We start from the raw sequence: 21,553 nt of genomic DNA, 5'->3' as shown, positions 1-21,553 counted from the left end.
TTGATTTGTTTTCCTCTTCTGTTTTCAAGGTCTAAACTAAAAGTCAAACCAAAACCAAATCACAGTCAAACATCAAGCGGCTACAACCGGTCTGACTACACATCACGTGAAGGGCAATAGTCACGATCAATCCGGGGACCATGTGATTCGCTAGTTTCGGCCGTATTTAGTTGGAACAAACTGACAGCTACTGCTTAAATATGCATATGTAATCTTATAAAAACTGTTGTTCTTTCAGTTGCATACGCATACGAAAGAAACACATAACTCTTTTTTCTGCCTCCCCTCCATAGAAGCAAAAGACAGATTTAGAGAAAGATACAAGAATGGTGCCTTAAAAGAGCCGCTCTTTCTAAATCTCTGTCACCTATAACATTTTGCAAAACAAAGCAGTCTTTTCTGTATTCAAAGTAGAAAAGACAAAGCAAATGCAAGATAGCAAGTTTGTTGTTTATAGTTTCATTGCTTGCATTTTGTTTCTTGGCGTCAATGGAGAAAGCCCTTATAGGTTTTTCACTTTGAAAGTCACGCACGGTGATATTTACCCTCTTGGCGTTAAGCAAAAGGTAGTTTTGGTTTTCATTACTTTCTTTCCTTTTTGGCATTTGGGAAAGGCTTGATTTTGTTTCGTTGAAGTAATGGGTTGGAGTGTGGCAATTGTGATGCAGGGGATCTTAATAAATGGGCAGTTTCCAGGGCCTACGATCGATGCAGTTACTAATGATAACCTCATTATCCATGTTTATAACTACTTAAACGTACCATTCCTCATCTCTTGGTAAATTTGCCAACATTCCTTCCTTACTTTCTCTTTATTTTACTTTATCTTCCACTTCCTTAAAAAATGCGACGTAAAATATTGGGGAAGCTTAACATTTGCTCGAAGTGCTGCTTTGCACTAAACTATTCACTTGAGGAAGAGCGGAAAATATCAACTAATGCGAGGTTTATTTGATGAAACTAAAATGTTGGTCTGATTTTGTGATTCAGGAAATGAGCATATTCCTATTTCTTTTATCTTTTTGTATGGAAGTGCATGGCGGGGTTCAAAAAGCATAGTTTCTTTCTTTTCACTTACTTTTCTCATTTTGGTTTACAATCTCATAAGCGATCTCTATACAAACTCTAACGCTATGATCTGAGCATAGTTAAATGATTAAAAATCTCACTTTTCTGACTAATAGCTCTCTAAGAATTTAATGGGAATATGAGATAATAATGCAAGCTAGGTGAGGATTGTAACTTTCTATGTTTCTTCGGTTTTTTTTTTTTTAATTCTGATTAGATATGGAATGTCATTTTTTTCCTTAATAATCATAACTGGATACTATTGATTCTTTTGTACCCTTTGGAGATTGATATTTGAAGATATCATCTTACAATAAATGAAACAAAAATAAAAATTAAATAATATTTATATCAACCATATAATCTATTCAATACTTACATCTCTCTCCAAATGAGATAAAGATAATTAATGTCTGCCACTATTCATCTCTAAAGCATTAAAAATGAGTATATCTAGGTCAGTTAATCAGACATAAATTTATTTAAGAAATTATTAAAATATCCTTTATAATAAGTTTTTTTTTAATATAAAATTAATAAAAACTCAAATATTATAAGATTTGAACCCATAATTTAATCACCTTTAAATATTTAATTTTACCATTTCATCTAAGGGTTAATTTAATTTTTATATAAATATTTAATAAATATATTTATTTATTTATTTTCACTCAAATCGTAATTGAGACCTAAGTTGGTCTCATAACTTAATAAAACTCCAAATAATGTTACTTTGAAAGTTTTTATGTTTTTATATAAAAATAACGTATATGTCTGCCGTCTGCGTAGTTATAAGATAAAATATTTTAATGCATGCGCTTCCAACTAACAAATAAAAGCCCTGAGTATAATTATGCACACCAGCATAAGCCGATGGGCTTGGGCCTAGTTATCGTAATGGGTTAAAATCTTTTAACTACGCAACCCGCTTTAATTCGTACCTGTTGAACGCATAATTAAAGCTTGGCGTCTTTGCACATTGTAAAGATCATGCCAAATGTTTTATCTTTATTTTCCATAATTCTGTTATATGGGTAATAGTATACAGTAATAGGGACTAGTCCAGTTTAGCAGGCAGGAACTTAGTACTGTACATTTATCCACTAAAGGAATCAAATATGGAATAAACAGAAACAGCTTCTAGAATATAGATGCTACAATTGATCTGAAATTTGATTTTTTATCTCCTGCTTTTATTGTTTCTTCAGGAATGGAGTGCAGCAGAGGAGAAACTCATGGCAGGATGGAGTGTTAGGCACGAATTGTCCAATTCGACCAGGGAAAAACTTTACTTACGTGCTCCAAGTAAAAGACCAGATTGGTACCTTTTTCTACTTCCCATCACTTTTTTTCCATAAGGCTGCTGGTGGATATGGCAGCATCAGAATCTGGAGCCGCCCTAAGATCCCAGTACCTTTTCCAACTCCCGCCGGAGATTTCACTGTACTGGCCGGAGACTGGTATAAGAGAAATCACTATGTAAGAACTAACAAATCTGTGTATCTGTTTTTATTATCTCACGAGCCTTCTTTATCGTATTATTTTTGCTTCTTAAGGTATTAAGACGTTACTTGGAGAGTGGACATAGCCTTCCCTTCCCTGATGGACTTGTTATTAATGGTCGAGGTTGGAATGGATACACATTCACAGTTGATCCGGGCAGGACATACAGGTTCAGGGTATCGAATGTTGGGATCTCCACTTCAATTAACTTCAGGATCCAGAGCCACAAGCTCAAACTCATAGAAGTAGAAGGATCTCATACGCTTCAGAATACCTACCATTCTTTCGATATCCATCTCGGGCAGTCGTATTCGTTCTTGGTCACCGCCGATCAGGCGCCGCAGGATTACTATGTCGTTGCCTCTTCGCGCTTCGCTCCTCGTGTGCTCACAACCACTGCCATCCTTCACTACAGCAATTCGAGAAAGGGAGTTTCCGGTCCGATTCCTTGGGCTCCCACTTTCCAAATTGCTCCATCACTCATGCAGGCGAGATCCATACGGTACATTATTAATTACGTTCTTTTCAGAAGCCATATGATAACCTAAAAACGTGTAGCTGATACGTTTTTTCTTCTACCAGTTGGAACCTGACAGCGAGTGGACCTAGGCCTAATCCCCAAGGCTCCTACCACTACGGAATGATCACCCCAAGCCGCACTATCATGCTTGCCAATTCTGCGCCTTATATTAATGGAAAGCAGAGGTATGCTGTCAATGGTGTCTCATATGTTCCACCAGATACCCCGTTAAAACTAGCAGATTACTTCAAGATTCCCGGTGTCTTCAATCTCGGAAGCATCCCTACTCGGCCTCCTTCAGGAAACAATGCCTACTTACAGACTTCTGTCATGGCAGCCGACTTCCGGGAATATGTTGAAATCGTATTTCAAAACTGGGAGAACACTGTTCAATCATGGCATATAGATGGATATTCCTTCTTTGTTGTAGGGTAAGGATTACAGTATATTATTTATGCACGAGGTTCAATTTTCCATGCATGGCGAAATCTATTTAATCAAGATGTTGGATGAATCAGGATGGATGGAGGGCATTGGACGCCTGATAGTAGAAGAAGCTACAATTTGATAGACGCAGTGTCTCGCTGCACTACTCAGGTATGCAAATGCAATACATAGATAGTAGGTGTTTCCATAATGTGATGAGCTGTAGAGACCTAAGGTGCATCAGCTGGAAGGCCTGTTTTGTTGATATGCTAGAGTGAATACATTTGCAGGTGTATCCGAGGTCATGGACCGCCATCTACATGGCTCTGGACAACGTGGGGATGTGGAATATAAGGTCAGAGAACTGGGCCAGACAATATTTAGGGCAACAGTTTTATCTCAGGGTTTACTCCCCGGCAAATTCATGGAGAGATGAATATCCAATCCCAAAGCATGCTCTTCTATGTGGTCGGGCCAGAGGTCGCCGTACAAGGCCTCTTTAAATTAGCTACAAGAAAAGGAACCACGATGTCATGACGGGGTGACATGGGATATGATATGATATGATGAACAAAATCAAGTTATTTAGCTGCGGAGCTCAAGTTGAGCTATTCAGTCAATTCTTTGTTTGCTTTGAACATTTTCGTGTTTCTATGACATTATTGTCAGCGTCTAATCTGTATATGCCTAAGAACATTTTTTTGTTTAGGCTTCAACTTTCAGATTTTCGATTCAATTATCTTTTGGGAGAACATTAAAAGGGTTGAATATTCTTTTATTTTCATTTTCTGTTTTCCATTTCTAGGTTAATTGTTCTTCTTTTTGCCACGAAACTTGTTCCAAGCAGATGTTTAATTGCCTTCTTGAAATGGTAAGAAGAAACAAATGGCAAAAAGAAAATGCTTGCATGGTAGCAACAATGTATTGATTGAATGGTACATACCAGTTCTTTGTCGACAACCTTTAAAAGAGACTAAAAGGATAGGATGTTAAATTTTTTTATCTATAGCGGGTAGAATATACTCGACAAAGGTAGTGATTATGGTTATCCCAAATTACTGCACGCAATCCGCACACATTGTTTTAGTGTTTTTGTGGGCTTACCTTACCTCAGCTTCTTGTCTATTTATTACTGTTTTAAGCTCATACGTGTTTTCATGGAAGAAACGGATTTCTTGCCTTGAATATACATAGTTGTGGCATTGCCACACCTTGCTTTTTGTATGATTGCGGCATCCGTCCATAACTAGAAAACCAATGAGAAAGCAGGATTTAAATAAAGCCAAGCCCAAAGCAGCTGCTTTTTGTATGATTGAGGCAGTTCACGGTCGGTAGATGTGACAACTGACGAAGTCGTGGAGCACTTAGCTGGGCTGATAAATGGAGTTAGCTGCCAAACCCAGTAGGATATTTTACCTAACTCATTTCTACTCTTTGAAAATGGCCAAATACCAATCTTTCAAGATGTAAGAGTCAGTGTCAAAACAACTACTAATTTGTTTCTTCAACCAAGGACTTCCTAAGCCATTCCATACTTAATATATGGTATTCAGTTCTGGTGTTTGAGGGATATTTTAATAAGGAAAGACCTCATTAATTACTTTTCTTTAAAGATTTTATTTCAAACTATAAGAATCAAGTAACTAGCAATCATCGAACCATGATTAATATATAAAAGGGATCAAGAACCAACAGCTGCACTCTCATTTGGTCAAATAAAGATGAAATTTCTTTTCTTACTTTTCAATTTATTCTGCCGTTTAGTTCTAATCAGGGAAAAAAGTGGGGTTAGGACAAAGATTTATGTTTTTCTTTTAGATTTTCCTAGAAAATATTAAAAATAGAAAGGAGCATTGTCCAATTACTCCATTGGCTAAATAGTATTTTAAGCAGCCGTAACTAAGTAAAATAATGAACATAAAACAGGATGGCATCAAATGATAGTAAAAAGGGAATGCAAGTATTAGCATTTGAACATGGCATGAAGGTTTACATCAAATATTATAATAATCATCATGAATTATTTATAGTAAATTTTTTTTTAAAAAAAAGGAAAGAAACAGATATGAAGATGCTACAAGGAGTTTGCTTCAGATGATGGGAACAAGTGAGTTGGCAAGTCCTTTAAAAAAAAGGGGCAGCAAAATAAGATTAAAAGACAAAGTCATCTCCAAGTGGTCCTTTCTTTATTACGTTTTTAAAGGTTCTTGAGCAGAGAAATCCCATTATTGTTCATCTCCTGCTTCTATCAAATTTTTTTTCAGGCATAGCAGAGTCGCTGGTAATCATCACCAGGACCAGGTGCGTACTACCATTACTATCTTTCATCAAACCGCTTCTCTTTGTTTTACTAGTTGCTTTTTTTCATTTCATCTATTACTAACAAATGCTCAAGTCTCATAATTTCTACTACATCCTTGATCCTTTTCATTAGCTCCCACAGGGAGGGTATAAAACCTCTTAAACCTACTTCTGCAGATGCTTGTAGGCATAAGTTTAAGATCCAGTTTATATACTATTTTAAGTTCTTCCTTGTCGTATCAAATTTTGATCATATTTACACACGAAAAGAAAAAGAAGCTCTCGTAATTATGGTTTCATGGCACTCCAACAAAGGATCTATGCTTCAATCATTCAAGCATAGATTTGGCTGCGAGGGTTTCATTTTTTATTCTTTCTTTTAATATGAGCAAACATAAAATATCTACTGCTTCGTTGCATTTAAAACAAGGTTATTATCATTGGGATTGGGGTTGGGTTCATTTTATAACCTTGTTTTTGCTATGAATTCAAGGGTAAGAAGGACCCATGGCGAGTGAGGCACCAAGCTGGGCTGATCAATGGGGTGCTGGAGGAATTGGTGCAATGGAAGACGAGGAGGCTACAGCCAAGAATGAGCACGACAAGAAGAAACCCCAAAGAAAAGGTGGACTGAATAAAGCCAAAACAGCCGCTTTGATGGGAGCCAAGAAATTCAAGAATGGGATATCCAAGGGCTTAACATGGGTCAAGAATAAATGCCAGAAAAAAGGTTCCTCCAAATGAACGTAACATTAAAAAAAATTGTAATTGCCAACGCTTTGATGTATTCTTCATTCATTTTTGAGTGACCTATATTCTCCAATTTATGGCAACTTAACAGCATAACAAAGTTTCTTGAGCACCTTTCATGGATCTACCAAACGATTCCATACTGTCGGAAAATGACTGGATAACAATCATGGCAGAGAGAGATTCATATCAAACAATTGACTTGTCTCCTAACCTTGTAGAACTTTTAAGCATTCATGGATCATAATTAAAACCAGAATAACTTTACAATTATGAATCGCTGCTAAAGTTGGATTCAGCCATTTAATTTATAGAAAATAAAATTGAAAGTTCAGGTAATAATAAAACCGTCATTGTCAAGAGCAAAGCATTGGGGATAATTAGCACCACCGAGAATTTACACCTTCCACTTTAGCTATTTACATAGTGTGATAGCATTATGCTTTAAGTGAAGGGGAACCAAATGTGTTTTCTCCACTGTAAGTCATATAAAGAAAACCATCTTCGTCCTTGTTTTCCTCATAAATTGCAGACATCAAGGCAGCTGCAAAAACCGAATTAGAAAAAAAAAAAAGAAAGAAATAATCCTCACAGACAGAAGAACAAATGGTGAAGCTAATATCATTACTCACCGGTAGGAGGAAGAGTGTTCTTCACAAAGACAAATATAGCTTTCTCAGCACTAAGCTTAATCCTTTTACGTACAACATAAACAAATTGGCCCACAGTCAAATCAGCAGGAACAAGATACCTGGAAGCCACAATAAAAGAAGAATATAAAGAAAAAGAACAGAAAAAAAAATTTAAGCAAGTTTAGCAAATAACAGACTGAATAACAGAGAATTGTAAAGTATTGCTGTTTTCATGTTCAATACAATCAATCTTCTACACTTTGAAAGCATGGGTACAAAGAACAAGCGTCATTGTAGTTATATTACTGTTAATAGAAAAGTGAATTTTGGTAAGGGCCAATGCAACTAACTTCTTTTTATCGATATCCGGAATGTCACTCCTTTCAGCTTTCTCAACAATAACCTGCATGTTGCCACCGTAAGTAAAGATGAATGTTAAAAGAAATAATGCAGGGAAACAATGTTCAGAAGAAAAGGAAGATTGTAACTTCGATATTCTTACAGGAACTCTGTCTGGATATTTAGCACTGATGCGAGCAGCTTCATCTTGCCTCCTTTCTGAAAATTGGGAATTTTAAAAGACGATGATGAGTATTAACAAAAATTTTAGTAGCTTAGTCAGATTAGTGAACAAGTAAAGCAGAGACAACAGCAAAGATAACGAGGATGCTGCGACAATATTCAAAAGAGGCGAGACAAATAGAAATAAATACCAACATTTGCAATTATATTTCATTACTAGCATGTAATTCAAAAAGAAGCAACAGATCATGGAATAAATGCAAAAAGATGCAACTGTGCAGCAAACAGACAACTTCAACGTTTAGCTCTTTTCAAGACAGTATCCGCTCTCTAAGAAAGCAAACCTATTTATAGGAATATCGGTATACTGAAGCAATGTAACATCTCATGAATTTGACAAAGATATCCCCCTGATTGAACCAAGGTTTAACAATCAATTAATTCTCAACAGTAAATACAGCAGTCATAGATTTAATACAAATAATAATAATAATAAAACAATGAATAACCAAAGAAAATTTTAAAGCGTCAATAATTCAAGCAAGCAAAATTTTCAACAAATTCTTATACAAAGAAAAAGGATAAAAATGAAAAAAAAAAAAAAAAACTAACCCAATGGATGCTCAAGCTTAAAGGAACTTTTCGCCATTGCAAGACTCGATCCTTGATTATCCGCTGCGAATTTCAAACATCGAAACATCAGTAGAAGATCAATTCTTTTTCTAAATTAGAGATAGAGAACAAATAAAAGTGAAAACTTTGTCCAACTATAACATCAGAAAGAATACCCGACAAGAAACAAGGAGGAGCTTTGAGAAATTAGGGTTTCAACTAAAAACAAAACCCTTAATTGATTGATTGATCGAGAGAAAAGGGTCGATTTCAAGCAAAGAAATTTATAGGTTTAATATAATTTATAAGAGGAAGCGAAGGTGTTTTAGGCAACAAGAAACCTTATGAGCGTCTACTACTTGAATACGAGCCAAACACGAAACCAATATTTAGGGGAACTTCTAATAGAAATTTTATTGATGATTTAATTCAGGCTTAATTAAAAAATACCCCTTAAACTATACCCGAGTTTCCAAAAAGATACTTAAATTTTTTTTTGTCAAATGTGGTACTCAACTTCTACTACCCAGTTTACTCCAAAATTTATCACCGTTGGAAAAAAAAGGTTTTAGCCTATCAGAGATTGCCATGTCAACAGTATTTGCCATGTCAAGAAGGGGGAGAAGAAACCGGTGGTGGTGGAAGGGAGCCGAGAGGGGGCGGAGAGAGGGATGCAGAGCAAACTTTTGTTTTTTATTTTTATTTTCTCCTTAACAAATTCCATAAAAAAGGGTAAAATCAAATATTTTTGACGTGGCAGTTTTTGATTGGTTAAAATTTTTTTCTTAACGATATTAATTTTTGAGATAAAATGGATATCAGAAGTTAAATTTGAGTACCACATTTGATCAGAAAAGTTTAAGTACCATTTTGAGAATACAGGTATAGTTTAGGGGTATTTTCTGAATTAAGCCTTTAATTTGACTAGTATTTTATTTGTTTCACCGATTGAATTGCTCCGGTTCCAGGAATCTCATGCGTGCCCTGCCTTGGTTAGCGTATGAACGATGCGGTTTCGAGACTTTTGCTTGAAGATAGGGCTCGAATGGCATTGGAGGAACGATAAAGTCTGCTTTAAGTCCTTATACTCTTCATATTTTAGAAATTAGTCTACTATTTTTCTTTTCAAGAATTTAACACATTTACTTTTTAAGATTTAAAATGTAAGTATAATTAAAAATATTAAATTTTTTATCAAATTTAATTTCATTACAACATTATTTCTTTATTATATGGCTAACAAATAAATAAATTATCTATTTCAAATATAATATGAATGAATTTAATAAATTAATTTTAATGATAAATTAATAACTAGACCTAAATTTTAAAATTTTAAAAATAAATAAATAATTTTTTAAAATAAAAATAGATAAATTTAAATTTAAATGGAAGAAAAATATAAACTTAAAAATATTTAAACCCTAATGAAATAGGTTGCTCCAATTTTAGAGTTCATATATGATAATATCTAGAATATTACATGATTTGTCTAAATATTTTAAAATGAAAATATTGGGATATTTTTTTGGTACATGAAATATATTGTGATCTTTTCATTAATAATAGGTGGTTATTTATGCTGCAACGATAATGTTATATTATAACTACGTATCAAATATAAATCTTAGATATTTTTATGAGTTATTTAATTAAGGAAAATAATTGATGAAAATGATTAAATGCTAAAAACATTATCTCATTTTACTTTATGTTTAGAAAATGAAAAAGTGTGGAACAACTTGAGGGGTTTGTTGGGAACTTCTTAGCTAGTACATATGAGAATTAATAAGTGAGGGCAAAAAGTTCTTTATTGAAGTGATGATCTATCTATCTCAATGAATGTTACAATAATTACAAATAACAGTTAGGAAATGGTTGAAAATTGAAATACCACACTTTACTTTTCACCTAGTCTATTATGTATATAAATTTGAGAAATTATTTTATTCAACCTTTTCATTATATTATTTATGATCCGTTTTCAATTATTTAATGATATTTTAATAATTTTTCTATGTCATTAATATATAATTTTGATAATAATTTTATCTCAAACCCTAAACAATGAATCCTAAACTTTGCACCCTAACTCTAATTTAGGGTTCAAGGTTTGATTAGAGTTTGAAATTTGAGGTTTGAGCTTAGGTTTAAGGTTTAAGGTTTGAGATTTAAGTCAGAGTTTAGAGTTTAGGATTTAAGGGAAAAATTTACTAAAATTATATATTAATACATAAAAAAAATTACTGAAATGTTATTAAATAACTAAAAAGAGGTCATAAATAATGTGAGGAAAAGTATCCATAAAATAATTTTTCTTATAAACTCTTTCCTTAACTTAGTTGTATCAAACACTTTGGATTAGATGTTTAAATGTTGAGAAATATATGTGAAATCTTTTGCAACATATTTAATTTATCTTGTGTAATTATCAATGCACTACTAAGGGCTTCCTTTACTTAACAACAATTAAACCCTTTTTTCGATTCAATGCATAATATATAGTATTGCATTAATTACCTACACATAATAAAAAGGCCAAACCACAAAGAAGACAAATGGCTTAATTAGCCAGCCTTGTAGTGAAACCTAGCAGGTCTCTTTTGTATATGCAAATTGCAAGAGAGACTTCCCAGTTTCATTCGAGAGTAGAAATATATATCGTAGATGTAATTAAGAGAGCATGCCTAGGAGAGGGTCCAACAGAAGCACCGGTCCATTAAAAAAACTCCATTCAAGGACCTTCTTGTGGGTCTGCTGCAAATATTTTCTCAACCTGCGGGTGCACGTAGCAAACAATGGGTCAGTGCCACTCAGCGTCAGCGGCATCAACGTCAAGAGGAGATGATCACGAAGAAGAAGTGCGTTTTGAGGAGGATGAGGAAACGTCCAGCATGAAGAAAAGGTGCTTATCCATGGCTAAGGAACAAAGGTCGAGGTTTTACATATTAAGGAGGTGCGTTATTATGTTACTTTGTTGGCAAAAGTACGACAAGCATTGACTTTCCCTCCCTTGTTTTCTCTTCAACAAAAGCTCCCCCTTTTCATAAATTTTCAAGTATCAATAATGTAAAAGCACTACTGCATAATTAATCATGGTGTCTTTGCTTCTTTCTTTTCTATAATTTGATAGCTAGTTGTCAATTTAATCATGGTTGCATCATATAATATGCTTACCTTTTCCTTAAATAGAATGCTGCTATGAAAGCCAATAAACCTGTTAAAAACTGGGGAAATTTGAAAAGATACTAAAGATAGGACCTAGGGTTCTTTTCTAATTCTTGTGGGGAGGACAAGTGAGGAGAGATAGATACGACTATGGTGCAGTGATAGATACAACATTTGCAGAGTTTTCACGTGAAAATAGTTAAAAGAAGAAAAAAAAAAGTGGGGTTGTTTTTCTTTATATTTTTTGCTCTAAAAGGTGAGGGAAAGATGCAGACATTATTTCACATGAAGAGAGGGACAGATCATTGAGGGGATGGTAAATAGATACAGGTTTCCTTTTGGTACGCCTGGGATCCATAACAAGCTTGTCGTTTTGGCTTGTTATCTTGTACTATTGCAGTTGCCTATCTTATCTATGGTTAAGAATTTCCTTATGAAATTTTTAGCTAATTTCCTAGCTATTATTTCTCAATTTCAGGAAAAAGAGAGTGCAATAAGTCCACTAATTTGATCATTTCATAATTCAAAATTTTAAATGCCCTGGTAGGTAGGTAGGTATACCATCAAACAGTCTCGATTTATTAGCAAAATAATTGCTACATTTGCATATAGAGTTGGAAAATGATGGTTATTGCAATGTTTCCTGATTATTTAGCATTACTTCATTTATAAATATGTTGATATACCGTATCAACTATACTGAAAGAGAGTCTTTAAAAATATATATAGGGAATTTGTAGTAACAGACTTCAAGTTAAATTATTATATATTTTATTATAATTGTATTACAAAATACATCTCATTAATCATTCCTGGTTTTTTGTGCCTTACCCATATTTTGATGTAAGCTATTGTACTACTTGTTAACCACTCTTGACTATTAAACAGATATTAAAGTTTTCCATAAATTTTACGTTTAAGAATACCTGACATGACATGACATATAATATTGTGATTTGTCTTTACGATCGATAGACATGAACGTTAAAATTGTACATAATATATCTGAATCGAAGTTGTTCATATGAAAGGCACGAGAGAGAAGTCCTGAAGATATATAAATATGCATTAATATTGATTTTTATTGAGTAGTAAGCAGCAATAGCTGCCTATAAAGATTAGACGTATATTATATAGATCTCATTACCATGGCAAAACACTTTCAATCCAGCCCGCCACCATGAGGTTAGGCAGTTGTATCTTCATTTCTTTAGTATGGTATACTAGTACACATTCGTATACACCTATGGATGCAATATAAATGAGGGGAAAGGGGAAAGAAGTATAAAAAAGGGGGAAAAAAAAAGCATCTCTATTCTGGATTTCTCGTTTGTATTTTTCGTCAGGAAGAAGTTCTCATCGTTTGCACAAAGTTTGCGCTCCATAAAGCATTCATGTCTTCACCACAACGTTCATGGACCTCCACAATCCTCTCCACAGACCTGCAAATCCCACTGCACCTCCAGTCAAATGAAGCAGCACAGATATTACCAGCTTGAGCTTTCCATTCACAATCTGAAAGAAAACTATTAAAAGTCAATGCTCCAGTGCTATTTGAACAAGAAAACACAGATTACATGAAAGTTACCTGGTGGAGTACCACAGCAGAGTCTCCTATCATCCACATGCTCCACATCCAAACCAATAAACCAAGCTCCCAAAGAAACATCTTCATTAGCATATTTATGCAGTACATTCCTGAGACAGAGCATAACTATAATCACTGGAGGCACTAACAAATATATGAAATTAGAGCTTCGATTTGAACACATGCACCGCACAACTAGAACTAAAGCTTCGTTGAGTAACTGGACCAGCTTCCTGTTAGTTGAAATGCACACATCAACTCATCAAGGATAAACAGGCTTGAAATCCAAACAACGGGAAAAAAGCATGTAGGAACTCACTGATTTATGAATATGTAAGTAGCCAAATCTTTGGATATAGCATACAGTTGTCCAGTAGCATGTCGAAAATATTTGTTCCCAACCTCACCAAATTTCCAGTACTCAGGTTCATGGTATTTCACTCCCTATTAATTAAAGATCATATAAAACACAACCGGATATTTCAGATATTTATCTCATCTAAACATATAAACTAATCTGGAAAGCACAAAAACTCTGCTTTCTTTCGAGCAAGAACAGGACCCGACTTCATGCAGCCGATATAAACTCGGGGTTTCTTCCTATGCCTAGCTAAAGCCACGCCAAGTGTTGCTGCAAGCATACCAACTCAATAAGAAAAGGAGTATACATATTTACAACCCTTTTTCCTTTTATTAACAACTATGATTGTCATCTTTGTTATAAGAAAACAACTATGATTGTCATCATATTTATAAAGGAATTAGAGTGCGTACAAAGATTTGTAAACATGCAAAATGAAAGAATAAAATTTTGTTTTACCTAGATTCACATGAATATCATCATCAACTTTGACATAAAATTCTGCATCCCACCAGGAAACAGCAGTGGCAAAATAAGTTTTTGTCTTGGCTGACAACTCCAGGTAGCCCTCAACATGTTGCTGCTTTTTTTACGGACAAATAGAAGTAAAGGTCTTTTAGATATTTTATACGATCTGTTTACGCCTACAAAAAAATTAGACTACTCGATAGAAGTATTACCAATCTCAAAAAGTCTCCATGCACCTTTTCTTCAGCTTCAATGGCTTTATCAAGAATGCCACCTGACGTTGAACTGGAGAAAAGGCCAACCAATTAATTCAGTTTTCTACTCCATTTACATCATATAGTTTACTAACACATGTGATTTCTTTGAATATTTGTAAGATGAATAATTGCATTCAAAGCAAAATGCCTTTACATGCAGTTACTGGAGAAATTAAAGCAAATAGCCAAAAGAATGGGCGGAATGGGTGGAAATTACCTGTGACCTATAACAAATCGTATGATGATACCCTTTTCTTCCTCTAATTTTTTTCGCTTCTCAGCTGGAACATATATATAGCAAGAAAGCATTAATCATACACCAAGAGGAGGATCATAAAGGAATAAAAATTAATAAAAACAGTAATGGACCTTGAGGCATCCAAGTCGCACGTACTGAATCTCTCCGCTTACGACTACTAAAAGCCGTATTGATTCCTATAACCATAAAATATTTCCTTTTTAAAATCGATTCTATATTCTTCACACCTTCAGACATCGTAGGGTCTTTCTGAATTGTCTCATGTTCGGCCCTAGAAGCCATCAATTTTATCTCCAAATCTGAAATGGCTTTATCCATAGTCCTGTATACCATACACAGCGAATAAGCTACAAATTTAAGGACACAATAGGGTACAATAGCTCAAATCCAGATGTAACAAAGATCAGTTTGGTTTACAGAATAGAGTGTTGGGACGCTGAAATGTCTCCTGAGCTATTGCCTTCATTCTTCACAACCTATTAAGTTCAAGAAAAGAACAAATATTTCAAACAATTGTCAGCATGATGAAAAATCCAGACAGAAAGTTTGGCAGACGAGACAAGTTAAAGGATATCACAAGTCGTTAGAGTAAATGCCACTACTCCGCTAAAACATAGAGGCCAAATCCATGTTTCTTTCATTACAACAAGTAGGCTCTTCGAAGCTCAAGCATATAGATAAGATAACTAAGACTGAACATGTGTGGGACAAAAGCACTCACAATGTTTCGATCATAATCCACAAATTGTTTACCCCCAGTTCTGGATGTCCACGGAATGCCCTTAGCATCAGGCACCATCCACGTCCTGATTCAAGTGTTTCAAAATTAAAATAATTCGAATATACTATAAGCAAGCCATGGCAAAATCAAATAGCAAAAGAATAGTGTCTTAAGTGTCTGAAAGAGAAGCTTAGCAGACTCAACAAAAAATATTGTATACCATGGTAAGCAATTTTCATATTACCAAAAAAAAACATGACACAGAGAACCTAGTAGGTTGTGGTTAAGAAAATATCGTGCATTGAAATTAACCCAAATGAGTTATACCATGGTAAGCAATTTTCATATTACCAAAAAAAAACATGACACAGAGAACCTAGTAGGTTGTGGTTGAGAAAATATCGTGCATTGAAATTAACCCAAATGAGTTCTACCCTAAAAAAATCAACATCAGAGAGAAACATGTGTACAGTTTTAACTTTTAACCCACTAAAGGCGAGATTCCTGGAAATGGTAACAATCCAAATAATTTGCTGACAATAGTTGCTCCACAATGATTAGTAAACAAGTCCAAAACTGAATTTTTTTTCATTTGGATAATTTAACATTCACATAAAATGATTTATCACAATTTTCAAGCATGCCGTGGAAGTACTTGTGAAAACTTCTTTCACGAGATCTATAAAATTCACTAAAATGCATCATTTAATCAGCAAAGAAAAAAAATGCAAATTGAGAGAAACATAATCCGAGAAAGCCAATATACCTATTGCTGAAGAACATTCCAGCACAGAAGCTAGCGAAACAAAGCAAGAGAGCCAAGTTCTTCGGTAAAACATGCTTTGAAGCATGCTCCCCTCTACTCTTAACAAACATTTTATTCTTTAAAAAGTCAATATCTTTCTCCCACGAAAGAATGTAAATTTATATACAAAGATGGAAATTTGGAAGAGAACAAAGAAAACCCAGAAACAGATTCAGAAAGGACAAGACATCAACAGTTTAAAGGCCTGCTTTTTTTTAATGAAACTCTCTCTCTCTCTCTCTCAAAGAGGCATGAGAGAGAGAGAGAGAGAGTACAATGGATAAATGTAGACACACTAAAACTGCCCTATTAATACTACGAAAATGCAGAACCGTCCAGTTTAAGTGTCTAAACTTTAAACGAACGGTCATTCCCATAAATACCTCTAATGTTTTCTACTTTCTTTTCTCCTCATTCTTCTATTAACAGTCGGTTTCTTTTCACTTTGAACTCTAATGTAACAGGCTAACAGCATGATTTTGTGGTTTATTTTATTTTATTTTATTTTCATCTCTATATTACATTAGAGCTCAGAGTGAAAAAATATATATTTTTGAAGTTGGTACTCATACTTTACCAAAATTTAATAATTAATTTAATTAAGTAACATTATTAAATTATTAAATTAAAAACTATCAAATTTATATGCGATAAAATGACAAAAAAAAATCATAAACAAACATTTGCATTAGGCCAAGGACCACATTAACCAAACAACTGAATTTGGACTAATTTGTCGGTTGTGGTATTGTACTTTTTTAATTAGTATTTTCTTGGTTTTTTTTTCTTTAAAGTTTTTTATATAACCCATGTTAATAAGAGAAATTACGTGAGTTTATTTTCTTGGATTTTAATGATGAAACATTCTGATTTATCATTTATGTAAGTGATCATTAAATATTTTTACAGCTTTCTTTTTCTCTTCCTCTTTTATATGTTCGTCCCCTGTGGAAATAATAGCTTTACTGCTAATCTGCTGTAGTTGTAATAATATGCTTTTATTGGGTTAAGCAGTCAACATAACAACAAAAGTGGAAATTCCTTATTTTTTAAGAAATTTAGAAGAGAAAGAATATAGATGTAAATTATAATGACGGTAAAAATATTATAAAATTCGTGTTAAATTATATTTTGGTCAAAATATTTTTTTTATTTATTGTTGCATGTTGGATGTGAATTTTGATATTGTTGATTTGAATTAAAACACACGTAAAAATTTTTATTAAAAATTAAACATTCATTTTCTCCTTAGATTTTAGGTTAAATAATAATAAATTTTAATATAAAAAATAATTATTTTGGTTTCAATTAAGAAAATCTAGTAAAAAGGATGAACAAGAAAAAATTTAATCACAATCAATGGTAGATCAAAATATAATTTTATTATTATTAATTTAAAATTTTATAAATAATAAACAACTTAAATAAAAAAAATTATTTTAAGGGACCGGTGACCTGCCAGCTACTGGGTCTGCCACTGTTCCTGTTACTTCTCAAACACCAAGTTAATCAAAACTGGACTTTATTTATTAATCCATCAAGATGTTGTATGTGGATGTCTTAGCCAAAGCTTTAGATGTTGGTCTTAAATGGATGTTTCCTTGAAGTTGATGCTGAAGGTTCAACTTTGATCGTAACAAGGAGGCGAAGAATAACTCAACCTCACAGGTGGAACCCAACAACTACTCATGTCACCGCTATTGAAGCTGCCATCAGAGTTGGTGAAATAGAAGGATCCCGGGTGAATCAATGGAACATGCATTCATAGGTGGAGACCTCCAAATTTAGGGGTTTGAGTCCCTTGTTTATTTTTTAAGTTTAAGATAAAAATAATGGTTTAATTTATTTATGAAAAAACTTTAAAAGAATTCTATGTGCTTAAATGATATGTAATTTTTAATAATTGGTTACATATTATTTAATCCAAATCAGCAATGTGAAAATCTGCATCAGTTTATAACCATAAAAATAAAATAATAGAGAAATAATTTTGTTGTTATTCGAATTAAAATGCAATCTATATTCTCAAGATAACTTGACTAGTTTTTTTCCTAATATACAAATATATTCATCATAACAAAACAATCATTCTGACAAAGATGCTTTGTTATGATGAATTAACAGCACAACACATGCTTATCCTTGATAAGGTTTAATTGTAAATAATGATACCATAAATGCCACAACATAGCAATCTAAACAAATGTTGGAAGTTATATAATCTGATTTTTAGCAAGTATCCTGCATAAATATATATTTAATTTTTCATAGAAATATAAAAGATGATTATCTCATATTTCAACATGCATAAAATTTTTTATATAATTTCCTTTTTCCTTACAAATGTAAACATTTTTAAGTAGTGGGGAGAACTACTTACTGTTTATGACACTTGTTAGAATGTGTAGAGTGGTCCCTTGAACAAATGTAGATAAAATACTTTATTATTTTAGTGTTTTTTTTATAAGGAATGAAATGTTGAAATTAATGTTTCATTTGAAAAAGGTGTATTATATAGTAAATATTAAAATAAAATTTTCATTCACTTCACTCTAAACAAATTATGTCAAGCCTACAACAGATTGTCTGGATAATTTAAAGGTAGCAATGATAGCAGTGGGAGAATAGTTTTGAGGGGGGAAATTCATTGGATTGGGTGTCGGCAAAATGGTAGAACATAGAACCAAAACCCAAGGCGTGGAGATGCATTGCGGTTGCAAGTCTGTTCTACAGGTAGATGCTAAGCTATACTTATACTATATGAATATGATAAAGATTCAAGAATCTGTCCAATCAGGAGCAGCTAGTCTAGTCCTAGACGATTCTTATCTTCAGCCTTTTTCGTATGGTGGGTGGCCCATTATTCCGATGGAATGGAACTATGCAATGCAATGGAATCCATCTGTTTCATATACGTAAAGCCTTGAGGTTTTCTTTTGATCTTGTGCAAAGAAACATAGGTATGATATTATCAAAAGTCAAAATCATTACTTTGCCCTGTTTGTAGTTTTAGCTGTAATTATTAGGCAGTGCTAAATACATGGTCATCCAAATTTTGGAGTAAAATATTGAACATATAAATAAAGCAGAGAAAGAAAAGTACAGGGGTCGGTGGCTAGTAAAGAAAATAAAGAAACAGGTAAAATTTGGACAGACTAATGAGAATGAGATGCCTGAGTCCACTGTCTTGTGCTTTAACCAACATAAACAAAAGATGTAATGTTTTACTAACTATTACTAAATGGCTAAATGATGGAGAAAAGAACAAGATATAAAAAGATATTAAATTTGAAATATGCTTTAACTAATTCTCTCTTTACTGCTAAAAGTGCAGTCCAACTGTATCCAGAACATAAACCCTTTTCCACTACCTGACAAAAAAGTCTCGGAGGCTTGCCACCTTTTGTTGTTGCTTCTTTCCCGCCCCCCCCCCCACCCCACCTCTATTTTTCTCCCACTATTTTCTAAAATCATACAAAAACGGCAGCTCCGACTTTGATTTAGAAACCATGTTTTCGAGTTCCAAGTTCATTACATGGCTACACCATAATAATACGATCAAAAGTTGATAAAAAGCAAAAAAGGTTACATGGGACCCAAAAAAAGATGGAAAGTTGGAGAAGAAGAACATCATGATGGTGGTAATGGATTTGTAGTATGAAAATGAAGATATGATGATTTGGTGTGGAACTGTTGATGAATGATGTGACATTAACAGTACTGGAACTACTCGAGGAAACCTGTTTTTGTCAAAACTGCATTCCTTACTTTGCTTAGATCTCTGCCTTTAAGCGTCCTTCCAATCCCTTCACACACTGAGAATGAAGAAATTTGACTTCTTGCTAGCTTCTTAGCTAGCCATTCATGGGGAGGGACCATATCATGATCATCATCATGATCCTCCCCACAACCATTATCTCCATTATAGTCCCATCTCCCGTTCCTTGATGAATCCAAGCTTCCATGCCTGCCATATATCTTGGACCAATCAGGGATGTTGAGTGGAGCCGATGATTGCTGAGCCATCTTGGTTTCATGCTTTGCTGATGATGAGTACTGGCTAACCCTTGGAACCATCCTTGGTGCGCTTGGGAGGCGCCATGCAGTGGAAGAGTAGTCACTAGGTTTCCTTGGTGCAGGACCTGAATCTTCCTTCTCCTCCTCGTAACACCACATTTCTTCTTCATCGAAATCTTCATCTATCGTTGACCTGATGTTGCAACCATTAGTGGTCTTCCTCATGGTACCATACCAGTCTGCCATGACTTTCTGTTTCTACCATAAACAAAGAGAAAAAGATACGACGTATGAGTATTGGAAGTGAGATATAAATACAAGGGGTGGGGGAAAATGCTTACATTTTCTTAAAACATTTATTTATCCATTTCATGATGTTTTGTGTTGTTTTGCAACTAGATAAACATGAGTTTATTTCTTGGGAATAAAAAAGAAAGTAAGAGAATAATATCAGGAATCTAGCTTGCCTTTGTTTCAATATCCTCCAAAAAGAAGCAGAGCTTTTCAAAGATACATCACACAAATGAAATGGGTTAACTTTGCTTAGCCCCAAAAACCAACCAGGAGGAGAACAGAAGAGAAGCTGTGGAAAACACCCTTTTTTTTATCCCCACTCTGTGTGAATACTTCCAAACAAGATCACAGATTTCAAGACCCTCAAAATAGTACCCTGCAAATAACAGAGGAAGAAAAGGACGAGCTACAGATAGATGTAAATGAGATCATTTCATTTCTCATTTTCTCCGACTCTTATGCCTTATGGTCTATCTAATCCCACATTTTACTTGTATCGAATCAAATTCGACAGTTTAGAAACAAATTATTATATGAGGAAAAAAACAAATAGGTTGCTACTACTATTGTATAAACTTACCACCAATTCCCAATGGTTTCTGCAAAGATGGATTTGGCATTGGCAGTTGGCACCCACAGAAAAGAAGGTAGAAGCGGGAGGGTATTCATTATTGAGGCATTGAATAAAAAATCCAGGAAGCAAAGCTTATCAGAGCATATTTACCCACTATAGAAATTTTATCAGTTTTGAGGGTGAAGGGATCTCTTCATATGGGGTTTTTATTGTTTATATATAAACCGAGTGTGGATTATATACATATATATATTTGGAAAATCACTGAAAAGACTGGCCTGTGATTGGGAAAGGTGGAAGAGAAGGATTTGACTGACCAACTTCACTGATTTCCGTAACCTTATCCTCAACTCACAGCAGCATCTCATCTGATTCGACTTTAGCACAGACTTAAAAAAAAGGGGGGGAAAAGATAATACTAATAAAAGCTACGTAAAGTGTGAAGGTTATGGAAATTTGAGGAAAAAATTTTGGTTTCTAGGAGAGGGTGCTTAAAGGAGTAAAAGCATCTGGTTGGACGATAGTTACATTGATATACGTGGTGACTTTGTTTTTGTTGATGATCATAAATTTAACTGTGACTCAACTTTTTTCGATCTCATTAAATAAAATATGGCTACTTTCATTCTTCAATGCTTCCTGGGTTTTGGGGAATTGAGCAGCATATGGATATGGATATGGATATGGATATGGATATGGTGAGTGAA

The 21,553-nt window shown here is 34.0% G+C and overlaps 4 protein-coding genes and 1 long non-coding RNA gene across 7 annotated transcripts; 2 read left to right on the top strand and 3 right to left on the bottom strand.

The window, feature by feature from the left end:
* Nucleotides 1–251: 251 nt before the first annotated feature.
* LOC107958278 (L-ascorbate oxidase homolog) lies at nucleotides 252–4,287 on the top strand. Its single transcript, XM_016893992.2, has 7 exons — nucleotides 252–566; nucleotides 669–778; nucleotides 2,277–2,547; nucleotides 2,625–3,073; nucleotides 3,154–3,522; nucleotides 3,610–3,688; nucleotides 3,808–4,287. The coding sequence occupies exons 1-7, from the start codon at nucleotides 429–431 to the stop codon at nucleotides 4,018–4,020; spliced, it is 1,629 nt and encodes a 542-aa protein (XP_016749481.1). The 5' UTR covers nucleotides 252–428; the 3' UTR covers nucleotides 4,021–4,287.
* Nucleotides 4,288–5,575: 1,288 nt separating this feature from the next.
* LOC107958277 (uncharacterized) lies at nucleotides 5,576–6,680 on the top strand. The gene is made up of 2 exons (XR_001700602.2): nucleotides 5,576–5,818; nucleotides 6,312–6,680. It is a non-coding gene; the product is annotated as an uncharacterized lncRNA (long non-coding RNA).
* Nucleotides 6,681–6,845: 165 nt separating this feature from the next.
* LOC107958276 (autophagy-related protein 8C-like) lies at nucleotides 6,846–8,722 on the bottom strand. 2 transcript variants are annotated; one of them, XM_016893989.2, is made up of 6 exons: nucleotides 8,511–8,722; nucleotides 8,335–8,397; nucleotides 7,703–7,758; nucleotides 7,551–7,603; nucleotides 7,201–7,319; nucleotides 6,846–7,112 (listed from the first exon to the last, which is right to left on the bottom strand). In XM_016893989.2, exons 2-6 carry the CDS (start codon nucleotides 8,369–8,371, stop codon nucleotides 7,006–7,008), a joined length of 372 nt encoding a protein of 123 aa, XP_016749478.1. In that variant the 5' UTR covers nucleotides 8,372–8,397; nucleotides 8,511–8,722; the 3' UTR covers nucleotides 6,846–7,005. The 2 variants fall into 2 exon arrangements, with proteins under 2 accessions (XP_016749478.1, XP_016749480.1); XM_016893991.2 differs by having other exon boundaries at nucleotides 8,676–8,716.
* Nucleotides 8,723–12,844: 4,122 nt separating this feature from the next.
* On the bottom strand, nucleotides 12,845–16,295 carry LOC107958275 (probable beta-1,3-galactosyltransferase 1). The gene is made up of 11 exons (XM_016893988.2): nucleotides 15,923–16,295; nucleotides 15,157–15,241; nucleotides 14,853–14,911; nucleotides 14,546–14,757; nucleotides 14,394–14,457; nucleotides 14,132–14,204; nucleotides 13,911–14,031; nucleotides 13,630–13,721; nucleotides 13,410–13,534; nucleotides 13,091–13,200; nucleotides 12,845–13,017 (listed from the first exon to the last, which is right to left on the bottom strand). Exons 1-11 carry the CDS (start codon nucleotides 16,030–16,032, stop codon nucleotides 12,845–12,847), a joined length of 1,224 nt encoding a protein of 407 aa, XP_016749477.1. The 5' UTR covers nucleotides 16,033–16,295.
* Nucleotides 16,296–19,243: 2,948 nt separating this feature from the next.
* LOC107958273 (uncharacterized) lies at nucleotides 19,244–21,444 on the bottom strand. Of its 2 annotated transcripts, XM_016893985.2 has the most exons (3): nucleotides 20,853–21,444; nucleotides 20,446–20,648; nucleotides 19,244–20,230 (listed from the first exon to the last, which is right to left on the bottom strand). In XM_016893985.2, the coding sequence occupies exon 3, from the start codon at nucleotides 20,222–20,224 to the stop codon at nucleotides 19,688–19,690; it is 537 nt and encodes a 178-aa protein (XP_016749474.1). In that variant the 5' UTR covers nucleotides 20,225–20,230; nucleotides 20,446–20,648; nucleotides 20,853–21,444; the 3' UTR covers nucleotides 19,244–19,687. The 2 variants fall into 2 exon arrangements, with proteins under 2 accessions (XP_016749474.1, XP_040969595.1); XM_041113661.1 differs by lacking the exon at nucleotides 20,853–21,444 and having other exon boundaries at nucleotides 19,244–20,236; nucleotides 20,320–20,450.
* Between the last annotated feature and the right edge of the window lie 109 nt (nucleotides 21,445–21,553).

Source organism: Gossypium hirsutum, chromosome A05, assembly GCF_007990345.1.
Source record: "Gossypium hirsutum isolate 1008001.06 chromosome A05, Gossypium_hirsutum_v2.1, whole genome shotgun sequence".
NCBI lineage: Eukaryota > Viridiplantae > Streptophyta > Magnoliopsida > Malvales > Malvaceae > Gossypium > Gossypium hirsutum.
Note: the sequence above shows the minus strand (reverse complement) of the source record. Positions and strands in the feature narration are given on the sequence as shown.

Coding starts and splice junctions, on each gene's coding strand:
- LOC107958278 (XM_016893992.2), top strand. CDS start 429: ATGCAAGATAGCAAGTTTGTTGTTTATAGTTTCATTGCTTGCATTTTG. Junction 567..668: donor CTCTTGGCGTTAAGCAAAAG/GTAGTTTTGGTT, acceptor ATTGTGATGCAG/GGGATCTTAATAAATGGGCA. Junction 2,548..2,624: donor GGTATAAGAGAAATCACTAT/GTAAGAACTAAC, acceptor TTGCTTCTTAAG/GTATTAAGACGTTACTTGGA.
- LOC107958276 (XM_016893989.2), bottom strand. CDS start 8,371: ATGGCGAAAAGTTCCTTTAAGCTTGAGCATCCATTGG. Junction 7,759..8,334: donor TAAGCTTGAGCATCCATTGG/GTTAGTTTTTTT, acceptor CCCAATTTTCAG/AAAGGAGGCAAGATGAAGCT. Junction 7,604..7,702: donor AATATCCAGACAGAGTTCCT/GTAAGAATATCG, acceptor GGCAACATGCAG/GTTATTGTTGAGAAAGCTGA.
- LOC107958275 (XM_016893988.2), bottom strand. CDS start 16,032: ATGTTTGTTAAGAGTAGAGGGGAGCATGCTTCAAAGCATGTTTTACCG. Junction 14,758..14,852: donor GCGTCCCAACACTCTATTCT/GTAAACCAAACT, acceptor TATGGTATACAG/GACTATGGATAAAGCCATTT. Junction 13,201..13,409: donor ACTTACATATTCATAAATCA/GTGAGTTCCTAC, acceptor GCTCTGTCTCAG/GAATGTACTGCATAAATATG.
- LOC107958273 (XM_016893985.2), bottom strand. CDS start 20,224: ATGGCAGACTGGTATGGTACCATGAGGAAGACCACTAATGGTTGCAAC.